Source organism: Oncorhynchus masou, chromosome 29 (assembly GCF_036934945.1).
Source record: "Oncorhynchus masou masou isolate Uvic2021 chromosome 29, UVic_Omas_1.1, whole genome shotgun sequence".
NCBI classification, from domain to species: Eukaryota; Metazoa; Chordata; class Actinopteri; order Salmoniformes; family Salmonidae; genus Oncorhynchus; species Oncorhynchus masou.
The window spans coordinates 92,866,101-92,880,485 of record NC_088240.1 but is presented as its reverse complement, the minus strand read 5'-3'; the positions used below and the strand labels follow the sequence as shown (position 1 = coordinate 92,880,485).

At 40.6% G+C, this 14,385-nt stretch overlaps 1 protein-coding gene across 1 annotated transcript in view; it reads right to left on the bottom strand.

The window, feature by feature from the left end:
• LOC135519843 (CUB and sushi domain-containing protein 3-like) overlaps positions 1 to 10,868 on the bottom strand; it is a 50,082-nt gene extending 39,214 nt beyond the window's left edge. The window contains exons 1-2 of the mRNA XM_064945049.1: positions 10,865 to 10,868; positions 10,591 to 10,764 (exon numbers count right to left, since the gene is read on the bottom strand). Of these exons, the coding sequence (XP_064801121.1) occupies positions 10,591 to 10,764; positions 10,865 to 10,868 (178 nt within the window). The remainder of the gene's footprint in view (positions 1 to 10,590; positions 10,765 to 10,864) is intronic.
• Positions 10,869 to 14,385: the final 3,517 nt, after the last annotated feature.

Genomic DNA, 14,385 nt, shown 5'->3' with positions numbered 1-14,385 from the left:
ACATTCCATTCTCAATATTCCGACGATGACCCTCAACATTCCATTCTCAATATTCCGACAATGACACTCAACATTCCACTGGCATTCTAGAATGTTAAGGAACAAAAAGGTGACACAGCCATTTGTCACGGCTCTGAGCGGCAGTCTCAGTGATAACCTTCTGTTTTATGGAAATATAGCGTAGATGGGATGGACGGCTGGGGGCCAGAACTAGCTGTGCATAACAAATAGGCCTGGTGTCAAACCCGCCTGTGGACTCCTAACTTTTTTTCCTTGATGAATGTTCTATTCTTCCCAGTTATCAGTATACATGCAGAGAGATGCCAGACAGTTGCAGAATTGTTAGAACCCTAGGCCGAGTCCCAAATGGGACCCTATTCCCTATAAAGTGCACTAGATTTGACCAGAGCCCTGTCAGTGCCATTTGAGACATCGCTACTGAACTGCAGAGATGTTGTTGTTGTTGTTGATGATGTTGCGTAGTAGAGAAGATGTACCTCTATCTTTAGCAATATTATAAGATAAGTGCAGAATGGGAGAATGAGGGATCTAGTGGTGTTATTACCCTATACTGTACTGCTGTGGTGTTAATCTAGTGGTATTACCCTATACTGTACTGCTGTGGTGTTAATCTAGTGGTATTACCCTGCACTGTGCTGCTGTGGTGTTAATCTAGTGGTATTACACTGTACTGTACTGCTGTGGTGTTAATCTAGTGGTAGTACCCTGTACTGTACTACTGTGGTGTTAATCTAGTGGTATTACCCTATACTGTACTGTACTGCTGTGGCGTTAATCTAGTGGTATTACCCTGTACTGTACTGTACTGTACTGCTGTGGTGTTAATCTAGTGGTATTACCCTATACTGTACTGCTGTGGTTTTAATCTAGTGGTATTACCCTGCACTGTACTGCTGTGGTGTTAATCTAGTGGTATTACACTGTACTGTACTGTACTGCTGTGGTGTTAATCTAGTGGTATTACCCTGTACTGTACTGTACTACTGTGGTGTTAATCTAGTGGTATTACCCTGTACTGTACTGTACTGCTGTGGTGTTAATCTAGTGGTGTTACCCTGTACTGTACTGCTGTGGTGTTAATCTAGTGGTATTACCCTGCACTGTACTGCTGTGGTGTTAATCTAGTGGTGTTACCCTGCACTGTACTACTGTGGTGTTAATCTAGTGGTAGTACCCTGTACTGTACTACTGTGGTGTTAATCTAGTGGTATTACCCTATACTGTACTGCTGTGGTGTTAATCTAGTGGTATTACCCTGTACTGTACTACTGTGGTGTTAATCTAGTGGTGTTACCCTGTACTGTACTGTACTGCTGTGGTGTTAATCTAGTGGTATTACCCTATACTGTACTGCTGTGGTGTTAATCTAGTGGTGTTACCCTGTACTCTACTGTACTGCTGTGGTGTTAATCTAGTGGTGTTACCCTGTACTCTACTGTACTGCTGTGGTGTTAATCTAGTGGTATTACCCTATACTGTACTGTACTGCTGTGGTGTTAATCCAGTGGTATTACCCTGTACTGTACTGTACTACTGTGGTGTTAATCTAGTGGTGTCACCCTGTACTGTACTGCTGTGGTGTTAATCTAGTGGTATTACCCTATACTGTACTGTACTGCTGTGGTGTTAATCTAGTGGTATTACACTGTACTGTACTGTACTACTGTGGTGTTAATCTAGTGGTGTTACCCTGTACTCTACTGTACTGCTGTGGTGTTAATCTAGTGGTATTACCCTATACTGTACTGTACTGCTGTGGTGTTAATCCAGTGGTATTACCCTGTACTGTACTGTACTACTGTGGTGTTAATCTAGTGGTGTCACCCTGTACTGTACTGCTGTGGTGTTAATCTAGTGGTGTCACCCTGTACTGTACTGCTGTGGTGTTAATCTAGTGGTATTACCCTATACTGTACTGCTGTGGTGTTAATCTAGTGGTATTACACTGTACTGTACTGCTGTAGTGTTAAATCTCTATATTCAGCAGTGTAAAGACCCAGCTCTGTATTGGCTCTGTACGGTACATGACTTAGTAGAACCCATCTACTGGGGATAAGAGAGGAAGCATTTACTGCACACTATGCATCCAGTATCACTTTCCAGGATCTACATGGTCAGCACTTTGTCCCGTTGTTAAACATCTCAAATCTCTCAGCTGTGCATTGTAGCAAGCCTCCCGATTATTCATCACAATATAGAAGACAACATGCTATTGTTATACAGTACAACGTGCAATCTACCTCTTTGTACATCTCAGAAACATTACGACATGGCAATCTATGTGTTTGGACAGAGTTGAACATCTCAGAAACACTATACCGTGGCAATCTATGTGTTTGTAGAGAGTTGAACATCTCAGAAACACTATACCAGGGCAATCTATGTGTTTGGACAGAGTTGAACATCTCAGAAACACTATACCAGGGCAATCTATGTGTTTGGAGAGAGTTGAACATCTCAGAAACACTATACCAGGGCAATCTATGTGTTTGGACAGAGTTGAACATCTCAGAAACACTATACCAGGGCAATCTATGTGTTTGGAGAGAGTTGAACATCTCAGAAACAATATACCAGGGCAATCTATGTGTTTGGACAGAGTTGAACATCTCAGAAACACTATACCAGGGCAATCTATGGGTTTGTAGAGCGTTAAACATCTCAGAAACACTATACCAGGGCAATCTATGTGTTTGGAGAGAGTTGAACATCTCAGAAACACTATACCAGGGCAATCTATGTGTTTGTAGAGAGTTGAACATCTCAGAAACACTATATCAGGGCAATCTATGTGTTTGGACAGAGTTGAACATCTCAGAATCAATATACCAGGGCAGTTGCCACCGAACTATCACATCCAGTCAGCCAGGAGTACCAGCTCCTACCATCAGGCCTCAGATACAGAGTCCATCTTCACAAAGCCAGCAGAGCCCAGAAATCAATCAGTCCCACCAGAATGATTTACCATCTGAATTAGGAACTGTGTCCATGGGTTCTCTGCTATAGTTTGTGATTGGTGTGTATTTATGCACCTGTTGGCGATGCTGTCGTCTGCTATAGTTTGTGATTGGTGTGTATTTATGCACCTGTTGGTGATGCTGTTGTCTGCTATAGTTTGTGATTGGTGTGTATTTATGCACCTGTTGGTGATGCTGTTGTCTGCTATAGTTTGTGATTGGTGTGTATTTATGCACCTGTTGGTGATGCTGTTGTCTGCTATAGTTTGTGATTGGTGTGTATTTATGCACCTGTTGGTGATGCTGTTGTCTGCTATAGTTTGTGATTGGTGTGTATTTATTCACCTGTTGGTGATGCTGTTGTCTGCTATAGTTTGTGATTGGTGTGTATTTATGCACCTGTTGGTGATGCTGTTGTCTGCTATAGTTTGTGATTGGTGTGTATTTATTCACCTGTTGGTGATGCTGTCGTCTGCTATAGTTTGTGATTGGTGTGTATTTATGCACCTGTTGGTGATGCTGTTGTCTGTCTATAGTTTGTGATTGGTGTGTATTTATGCACCTGTTGGTGATGCTGTTGTCTGCTATAGTTTGTGATTGGTGTGTATTTATGCACCTGTTGGTGATGCTGTTGTCTGCTATAGTTTGTGATTGGTGTGTATTTATGCACCTGTTGGTGATGCTGTTGTCTGCTATAGTTTGTGATTGGTGTGTATTTATGCACCTGTTGGTGATGCTGTTGTCTGCTATAGTTTGTGATTGGTGTGTATTTATGCACCTGTTGGTGATGCTGTTGTCTGCTATAGTTTGTGATTGGTGTGTATTTATGCACCTGTTGGTGATGCTGTTGTCTGCTATAGTTTGTGATTGGTGTGAATGTATTCAGCTGTTGGTGATGCTGTTGTCTGCTATATTTTGTGATTGGTGTGTATTTATGCACCTGTTGGTGATGCTGTCGTCTGCTATATTTTGTGATTGGTGTGTATTTATAAACCTGTTGGTGATGCTGTTGTCTGCTATAGTTTGTGATTGGTGTGAATGTATTCAGCTGTTGGTGATGCTGTTGTCTGCTATAGTTTGTGATTGGTGTGTATTTATGCACCTGTTGGTGATGCTGTTGTCTGCTATAGTTTGTGATTGGTGTGTATTTATGCACCTGTTGGTGATGCTGTTGTCTGCTATAGTTTGTGATTGGTGTGAACGTATTCACCTGTTGGTGATGCTGTTGTCTGCTATAGTTTGTGATTGGTGTGTATTTATGCACCTGTTGGTGATGCTGTTGTCTGCTATAGTTTGTGATTGGTGTGTATTTATGCACCTGTTGGTGATGCTGTTGTCTGCTATAGTTTGTGATTGGTGTGTATTTATGCACCTGTTGGTGATGCTGTTGTCTGCTATAGTTTGTGATTGGTGTGTATTTATGCACCTGTTGGTGATGCTGTTGTCTGCTATAGTTTGTGATTGGTGTGTATTTATGCACCTGTTGGTGATGCTGTTGTCTGCTATAGTTTGTGTTTGGTGTGTATTTATTCACCTGTTGGTGATGCTGTTGTCTGCTATATTTTGTGATTGGTGTGTATTTATGCACCTGTTGGTGATGCTGTTGTCTGCTATATTTTGTGATTGGTGTGAATGTATTCAGCTGTTGGTGATGCTGTTGTCTGCTATAGTTTGTGATTGGTGTGTATTTATGCACCTGTTGGTGATGCTGTTGTCTGCTATAGTTTGTGATTGGTGTGTATTTATGCACCTGTTGGTGATGCTGTTGTCTGCTATAGTTTGTGATTGGTGTGTATTTATGCACCTGTTGGTGATGCTGTCGTCTGCTATAGTTTGTGATTGGTGTGTATTTATGCACCTGTTGGTGATGCTGTCGTCTGCTATAGTTTGTGATTGGTGTGTATTTATGCACCTGTTGGTGATGCTGTTGTCTGCTATAGTTTGTGATTGGTGTGTATTTATGCACCTGTTGGTGATGCTGTTGTCTGCTATAGTTTGTGATTGGTGTGTATTTATGCACCTGTTGGTGATGCTGTTGTCTGCTATAGTTTGTGATTGGTGTGTATTTATGCACCTGTTGGTGATGCTGTTGTCTGCTATAGTTTGTGATTGGTGTGTATTTATGCACCTGTTGGTGATGCTGTTGTCTGCTATAGTTTGTGATTGGTGTGTATTTATGCACCTGTTGGTGATGCTGTTGTCTGCTATAGTTTGTGATTGGTGTGTATTTATGCACCTGTTGGTGATGCTGTTGTCTGCTATAGTTTGTGATTGGTGTGTATTTATGCACCTGTTGGTGATGCTGTTGTCTGCTATAGTTTGTGATTGGTGTGTATTTATGCACCTGTTGGTGATGCTGTTGTCTGCTATAGTTTGTGATTGGTGTGTATTTATGCACCTGTTGGTGATGCTGTCGTCTGCTATAGTTTGTGATTGGTGTGTATTTATGCACCTGTTGGTGATGCTGTTGTCTGCTATAGTTTGTGATTGGTGTGAATGTATTCACCTGTTGGTGATGCTGTTGTCTGCTATAGTTTGTGATTGGTGTGTATTTATTCACCTGTTGGTGATGCTGTCGTCTGCTATAGTTTGTGATTGGTGTGTATTTATGCACCTGTTGGTGATGCTGTTGTCTGCTATAGTTTGTGATTGGTGTGTATTTATGCACCTGTTGGTGATGCTGTTGTCTGCTATAGTTTGTGATTGGTGTGAATTTATGCACCTGTTGGTGATGCTGTTGTCTGCTATAGTTTGTGATTGGTGTGTATTTATGCACCTGTTGGTGATGCTGTTGTCTGCTATAGTTTGTGATTGGTGTGAATGTATTCAGCTGTTGGTGATGCTGTTGTCTGCTATAGTTTGTGATTGGTGTGTATTTATGCACCTGTTGGTGATGCTGTTGTCTGCTATAGTTTGTGATTGGTGTGTATTTATGCACCTGTTGGTGATGCTGTTGTCTGCTATAGTTTGTGATTGGTGTGTATTTATGCACCTGTTGGTGATGCTGTTGTCTGCTATAGTTTGTGATTGGTGTGTATTTATGCACCTGTTGGTGATGCTGTTGTCTGCTATAGTTTGTGATTGGTGTGAATGTATTCACCTGTTGGTGATGCTGTTGTCTGCTATAGTTTGTGATTGGTGTGTATTTATGCACCTGTTGGTGATGCTGTTGTCTGCTATAGTTTGTGATTGGTGTGTATTTATGCACCTGTTGGTGATGCTGTTGTCTGCTATAGTTTGTGATTGGTGTGTATTTATGCACCTGTTGGTGATGCTGTTGTCTGCTATAGTTTGTGATTGGTGTGTATTTATGCACCTGTTGGTGATGCTGTTGTCTGCTATAGTTTGTGATTGGTGTGTATTTATGCACCTGTTGGTGATGCTGTCGTCTGCTATAGTTTGTGATTGGTGTGTATTTATGCACCTGTTGGTGATGCTGTTGTCTGCTATAGTTTGTGATTGGTGTGTATTTATGCACCTGTTGGTGATGCTGTTGTCTGCTATAGTTTGTGATTGGTGTGTATTTATGCACCTGTTGGTGATGCTGTCGTCTGCTATAGTTTGTGATTGGTGTGTATTTATGCACCTGTTGGTGATGCTGTCGTCTGCTATAGTTTGTGATTGGTGTGTATTTATGCACCTGTTGGTGATGCTGTTGTCTGCTATAGTTTGTGATTGGTGTGAACGTATTCAGCTGTTGGTGATGCTGTTGTCTGCTATAGTTTGTGATTGGTGTGTATTTATGCACCTGTTGGTGATGCTGTTGTCTGCTATAGTTTGTGATTGGTGTGTATTTATGCACCTGTTGGTGATGCTGTTGTCTGCTATAGTTTGTGATTGGTGTGAACGTATTCAGCTGTTGGTGATGCTGTTGTCTGCTATAGTTTGTGATTGGTGTGAATGTATTCAGCTGTTGGTGATGCTGTCGTCTGCTATAGTTTGTGATTGGTGTGTATTTATGCACCTGTTGGTGATGCTGTTGTCTGCTATATTTTGTGATTGGTGTGAACGTATTCACCTGTTGGTGATGCTGTTGTCTGCTATAGTTTGTGATTGGTGTGTATTTATGCACCTGTTGGTGATGCTGTTGTCTGCTATATTTTGTGATTGGTGTGAACGTATTCACCTGTTGGTGATGCTGTTGTCTGCTATAGTTTGTGATTGGTGTGTATTTATGCACCTGTTGGTGATGCTGTTGTCTGCTATAGTTTGTGATTGGTGTGAATGTATTCAGCTGTTGGTGATGCTGTTGTCTGCTATAGTTTGTGATTGGTGTGTATTTATGCACCTGTTGGTGATGCTGTCGTCTGCTATAGTTTGTGATTGGTGTGTATTTATGCACCTGTTGGTGATGCTGTTGTCTGCTATAGTTTGTGATTGGTGTGAATTTATTCACCTGTTGGTGATGCTGTCGTCTGCTATAGTTTGTGATTGGTGTGTATTTATGCACCTGTTGGCGATGCTGTTGTCTGCTATAGTTTGTGATTGGTGTGTATTTATGCACCTGTTGGTGATGCTGTTGTCTGCTATAGTTTGTGATTGGTGTGTATTTATGCACCTGTTGGTGATGCTGTTGTCTGCTATAGTTTGTGATTGGTGTGTATTTATGCACCTGTTGGTGATGCTGTTGTCTGCTATAGTTTGTGATTGGTGTGTATTTATGCACCTGTTGGTGATGCTGTTGTCTGCTATAGTTTGTGATTGGTGTGAACGTATTCAGCTGTTGGTGATGCTGTTGTCTGCTATAGTTTGTGATTGGTGTGAATGTATTCAGCTGTTGGTGATGCTGTCGTCTGCTATAGTTTGTGATTGGTGTGTATTTATGCACCTGTTGGTGATGCTGTTGTCTGCTATATTTTGTGATTGGTGTGAACGTATTCACCTGTTGGTGATGCTGTTGTCTGCTATAGTTTGTGATTGGTGTGTATTTATGCACCTGTTGGTGATGCTGTTGTCTGCTATATTTTGTGATTGGTGTGAACGTATTCACCTGTTGGTGATGCTGTTGTCTGCTATAGTTTGTGATTGGTGTGTATTTATGCACCTGTTGGTGATGCTGTTGTCTGCTATAGTTTGTGATTGGTGTGAATGTATTCAGCTGTTGGTGATGCTGTTGTCTGCTATAGTTTGTGATTGGTGTGTATTTATGCACCTGTTGGTGATGCTGTCGTCTGCTATAGTTTGTGATTGGTGTGTATTTATGCACCTGTTGGTGATGCTGTTGTCTGCTATAGTTTGTGATTGGTGTGAATTTATTCACCTGTTGGTGATGCTGTCGTCTGCTATAGTTTGTGATTGGTGTGTATTTATGCACCTGTTGGCGATGCTGTCGTCTGCTATAGTTTGTGATTGGTGTGTATTTATGCACCTGTTGGTGATGCTGTTGTCTGCTATAGTTTGTGATTGGTGTGTATTTATTCACCTGTTGGTGATGCTGTTGTCTGCTATAGTTTGTGATTGGTGTGTATTTATGCACCTGTTGGTGATGCTGTTGTCTGCTATAGTTTGTGATTGGTGTGAATGTATTCAGCTGTTGGTGATGCTGTTGTCTGCTATAGTTTGTGATTGGTGTGTATTTATGCACCTGTTGGTGATGCTGTTGTCTGCTATAGTTTGTGATTGGTGTGTATTTATGCACCTGTTGGTGATGCTGTTGTCTGCTATATTTTGTGATTGGTGTGAATTTATTCACCTGTTGGTGATGCTGTTGTCTGCTATAGTTTGTGATTGGTGTGTATTTATGCACCTGTTGGTGATGCTGTTGTCTGCTATATTTTGTGATTGGTGTGAATTTATTCACCTGTTGGTGATGCTATTGTCTGCTATAGTTTGTGATTGGTGTGTATTTATGCACCTGTTGGTGATGCTGTTGTCTGCTATAGTTTGTGATTGGTGTGTATTTATGCACCTGTTGGTGATGCTGTTGTCTGCTATAGTTTGTGATTGGTGTGTATTTATGCACCTGTTGGTGATGCTGTTGTCTGCTATAGTTTGTGATTGGTGTGTATTTATGCACCTGTTGGTGATGCTGTTGTCTGCTATAGTTTGTGATTGGTGTGTATTTATGCACCTGTTGGTGATGCTGTCGTTTGCTATAGTTTGTGATTGGTGTGTATTTATGCACCTGTTGGTGATGCTGTTGTCTGCTATAGTTTGTGATTGGTGTGTATTTATGCACCTGTTGGTGATGCTGTTGTCTGCTATAGTTTGTGATTGGTGTGAATGTATTCAGCTGTTGGTGATGCTGTCGTCTGCTATAGTTTGTGATTGGTGTGAATGTATTCAGCTGTTGGTGATGCTGTTGTCTGCTACAGTTTGTGATTGGTGTGTATTTATGCACCTGTTGGTGATGCTGTTGTCTGCTATAGTTTGTGATTGGTGTGAATTTATTCACCTGTTGGTGATGCTGTCGTCTGCTATAGTTTGTGATTGGTGTGTATTTATGCACCTGTTGGCGATGCTGTCGTCTGCTATAGTTTGTGATTGGTGTGTATTTATGCACCTGTTGGTGATGCTGTTGTCTGCTATAGTTTGTGATTGGTGTGTATTTATTCACCTGTTGGTGATGCTGTTGTCTGCTATAGTTTGTGATTGGTGTGTATTTATGCACCTGTTGGTGATGCTGTTGTCTGCTATAGTTTGTGATTGGTGTGTATTTATGCACCTGTTGGTGATGCTGTTGTCTGCTATATTTTGTGATTGGTGTGAATTTATTCACCTGTTGGTGATGCTGTTGTCTGCTATAGTTTGTGATTGGTGTGTATTTATGCACCTGTTGGTGATGCTGTTGTCTGCTATATTTTGTGATTGGTGTGAATTTATTCACCTGTTGGTGATGCTATTGTCTGCTATAGTTTGTGATTGGTGTGTATTTATGCACCTGTTGGTGATGCTGTTGTCTGCTATAGTTTGTGATTGGTGTGTATTTATGCACCTGTTGGTGATGCTGTTGTCTGCTATAGTTTGTGATTGGTGTGTATTTATGCACCTGTTGGTGATGCTGTTGTCTGCTATAGTTTGTGATTGGTGTGTATTTATGCACCTGTTGGTGATGCTGTTGTCTGCTATAGTTTGTGATTGGTGTGTATTTATGCACCTGTTGGTGATGCTGTTGTCTGCTATAGTTTGTGATTGGTGTGTATTTATGCACCTGTTGGCAATGCTGTTGTTGGTTAAGATACAAGAAACGACACAAAATAAATTATTATTCTTAATTATTATAGTAATTATTATAGTAATTATTATTATTAATTATTATATTAATTATTGTTATTATTACTTATATATTAATTATTATTATTAATTATATATTACTTATTATTTGTAATTATTTATTAATTATTATTATTAATTATATATTATTATTCATTATATATTAATTACTATTATTAATTATATATTAATTATTATTATCTACGTGGTGGAAACCTGTATCTCCTAACCTCTTTGTAGAGTTGGAAACCTGTTTCTCTTAACCTCTTTGTACAGAGTTGGAAACCTGTTTCTCTTAACCTCTTTGTACAGAGTTGGAAACCTGTTTCTTTAAACCTCTTTGTGCAGAGTTGAAAACCCGTATCTTTAAAACATGAAGGTGTTTGTTGTGTTGACTCACGCAGACACTGAGGCAGATGTCCTCTCCAGGAGCCCAGGCCCACACAGGTGAGGATAGCCGGGAAGGAGAGCTCGTACCCTGGCAGGCAGCTGTAGCTCACGCTGGTACCCCACTCAAACACGGAGCCCTCCAGGAGCCCGTTGTGGATGGGAGGAGGCGGAGGGCAGGTCACCACTGAGGAGAGAGAGGATGGAAAGATGCATTTGGCAACTCTTGATAGGACAATAGAAAAGTTTGTTTTGAAAAATGTAATATTTTATTGGTAAAAACCAACGCATTTCAGATAAGTATTTTTGAGGGGTAAATCAATCATTGAGGAGACAGGTAGACAGTTGGGTGGGCAGACGGGGCGGAAGGACCGAGAGACAGGCGAAGTTAAGGCGTGGATACACAACGCAATTAGGGAAGACTGACAGTTTCAGAGGAAAACAATAATCAACACGTCTGTCACCTTTTATGACGGTAGTTCAGTGGTCCTTGTATCTAACTATAGGACACAGCAGAACTCTGTAGATGATAGTGTGACCCTATAGAATGATGTTAGTTCAGTGGTCCTTGTATCTAACTATAGGAGACAGCAGATCTCTGTAGATTATAGTGTGACCCTATAGAATGATGCTAGTTCAGCGGTCCTTGTATCTAACTATAGGACACAGCAGAACTCTGTAGATGATAGTGTGACCCTATAGAATGATGCTAGTTCAGCGGTCCTTGTATCTAACTATAGGACACAGCAGAACTCTGTAGATGATAGTGTGACCCTATAGAATGATGTTAGTTCAGCGGTCCTTGTATCTAACTATAGGACACAGCAGAACTCTGTAGATTATAGTGTGACCCTATAGAATGATGTTAGTTCAGTGGTCCTTGTATCTAACAGCAGATCTCTGTAGATTATAGTGTGACCCTATAGAATGATGTTAGTTCAGTGGTCCTTGTATCTAACTATAGGACACAGCAGAACTCTGTAGATGATAGTGTGACCCTATAGAATGATGTTAGTTCAGTGGTCCTTGTATCTAACTATAGGACACAGCAGAACTCTGTAGATTATAGTGTGACCCTATAGAATGATGTTAGTTCAGTGGTCCTTGTATCTAACTATAGGACACAGCAGATCTCTGTAGATTATAGTGTGACCCTATAGAATGATGTTAGTTCAGTGGTCCTTGTATCTAACTATAGGACACAGCAGATCTCTGTAGATTATAGTGTGACCCTATAGAATGATGTTAGTTCAGTGGTCCTTGTATCTAACTATAGGACACAGCAGATCTCTGTAGATGATAGTGTGACCCTATAGAATGATGCTAGTTCAGTGGTCCTTGTATCTAACAGCAGATCTCTGTAGATGATAGTGTGACCCTATAGAATGATGTTAGTTCAGTGGTCCTTGTATCTAACTATAGGACACAGCAGAACTCTGTAGATGATAGTGTGACCCTATAGAATGATGCTAGTTCAGTGGTCCTTGTATCTAACTATAGGACACAGCAGAACTCTGTAGATTATAGTGTGACCCTATAGAATGATGCTATGTGTGTGAGAGCATCTGACGAGGAATTACTGATGTGAGAGAATGGCTAGATCCGAAATGGTACCCTATTCCCTAAAGAGTGCACTACTTTAGACCAGAGCCCTATGGCACCATGTTCCCGAAATAGAGCACTACTTTAAACCAGAGCCCTATGGCACCCTATTCCCTAAAAAGTGCACTACTTTAGACCAGAGCCCTATGGCACCCTATTCCCTATATATAGTGCACTACTTTAAACCAGAGCCCCATGGCACCCTATTCCCTATATAGTGCACAACTTTAGACCAGAGCCCTATGGCACCCTATTCCCTATATAGTGCACTACTTTAAACCAGAGCCCCATGGCACCCAATTCCCTATATAGTGCACTACTTTAAACTAGAGCCCCATGGCACCCAATTCCCTATATAGTGCACTAATTTAGACCAAAGTCCTATGGCACCATGTTCCCTATATATAGTGCACTACTTTAGACCAGAGCCCTATGGCACCATGTTCCCTATATAGTGCACTACTTTAGACCAGAGCACTATGGCACCATGTTCCCTATATAGTGCACTACTTTAAACCAGAGCCCTATGGCACCATGTTCCCTATATAGTGCACTACTTTAAACCAGAGCCCTATGGCACCATGTTCCCTATATAGTGCACTACTTTAAACCAGAGCCCTATGGCACCATGTTCCCTATATAGTGCACTACTTTAAACCAGAGCCCTATGGCACCATGTTCCCTATATAGTGCACTACTTTAAACCAGAGCCCTATGGCACCATGTTCCCTATATAGTGCACTACTTTAAACCAGAGCCCTATGGGGAAGAAGAAAGCATTGCAGACGTCTATACAGGTCTGTTAGTACAGGACTAGTAATACAGGACTAGTAAAGGTCTGTTAGTACAGGACTAGTAATACAGGACTAGTAAAGGTCTGTTAGTACAGGACTAGTAATACAGGACTAGTAAAGGTCTGTTAATACAGGACTAGTAATACAGGACTAGTAAAGGTCTGTTAGTACAGGACTAGTAATACAGGACTAGTAAAGGTCTGTTAGTACAGGACTAGTAATACAGGACTAGTAAAGGTCTGTTAATACAGGACTAGTAATACAGGACTAGTAAAGGTCTGTTAGTACAGGACTAGTAATACAGGACTAGTAAAGGTCTGTTAATACAGGACTAGTAATACAGGACTAGTAAAGGTCTGTTAGTACAGGACTAGTAAAGGTCTGTTAATACAGGACTAGTAATACAGGACTAGTAAAGGTCTGTTAGTACAGGACTAGTAATACAGGACTAGTAAAGGTCTGTTAGTACAGGACTAGTAATACAGGACTAGTAAAGGTCTGTTAGTACAGGACTAGTAATACAGGACTAGTAAAGGACTATTTTAATACAGGACTAGTAATACAGGACTAGTAAAGGTCTGTTAATACAGGACTATTAATACAGGACTAGTAAAAGTCTGTTAATACAGGACTAGTAAAGGACTATTAATACAGGACTAGTAATACAGGACTAGTAAAGGACTATTAATACAGGACTAGTAATACAGGACTAGTAAAGGTCTGTTAATACAGGACTAGTAATACAGGACTAGTAAAGGACTATTAATACAGGTCTAGTAAAGGTCTGTTAATACAGGACTAGTAAAGGTCTGTTAATACAGGACTAGTAAAGGACTATTAATACAGGACTAGTAATACAGGACTAGTAAAGGTCTGTTAATACAGGACTAGTAATACAGGACTAGTAATACAGGACTAGTAAAGGTCTGTTAGTACAGGACTAGTAATACAGGACTAGTAAAGGTCTGTTAGTACAGGACTAGTAATACAGGACTAGTAAAGGTCTGTTAGTACAGGACTAGTAATACAGGACTAGTAAATGTCTGTTAGTACAGGACTAGTAATACAGGACTAGTAAAGGTCTGTTAATACAGGACTAGTAATACAGGACTAGTAAAAGTCTGTTAATACAGGACTAGTAATACAGGACTAGTAAAGGTCTGTTAATACAGGACTAGTAATACAGGACTAGTAAAAGTCTGTTAATACAGGACTAGTAAAGGACTGTTAATACAGGACTAGTAATACAGGACTAGTAAAAGTCTGTTAATACAGGACTAGTAATACAGGACTAGTAAAGGTCTGTTAATACAGGACTAGTAATACAGGACTAGTAAAAGTCTGTTAATACAGGACTAGTAAAGGACTGTTAATACAGGTCTAGTAAAGGTCTTATTGTTTGTTTATCCATT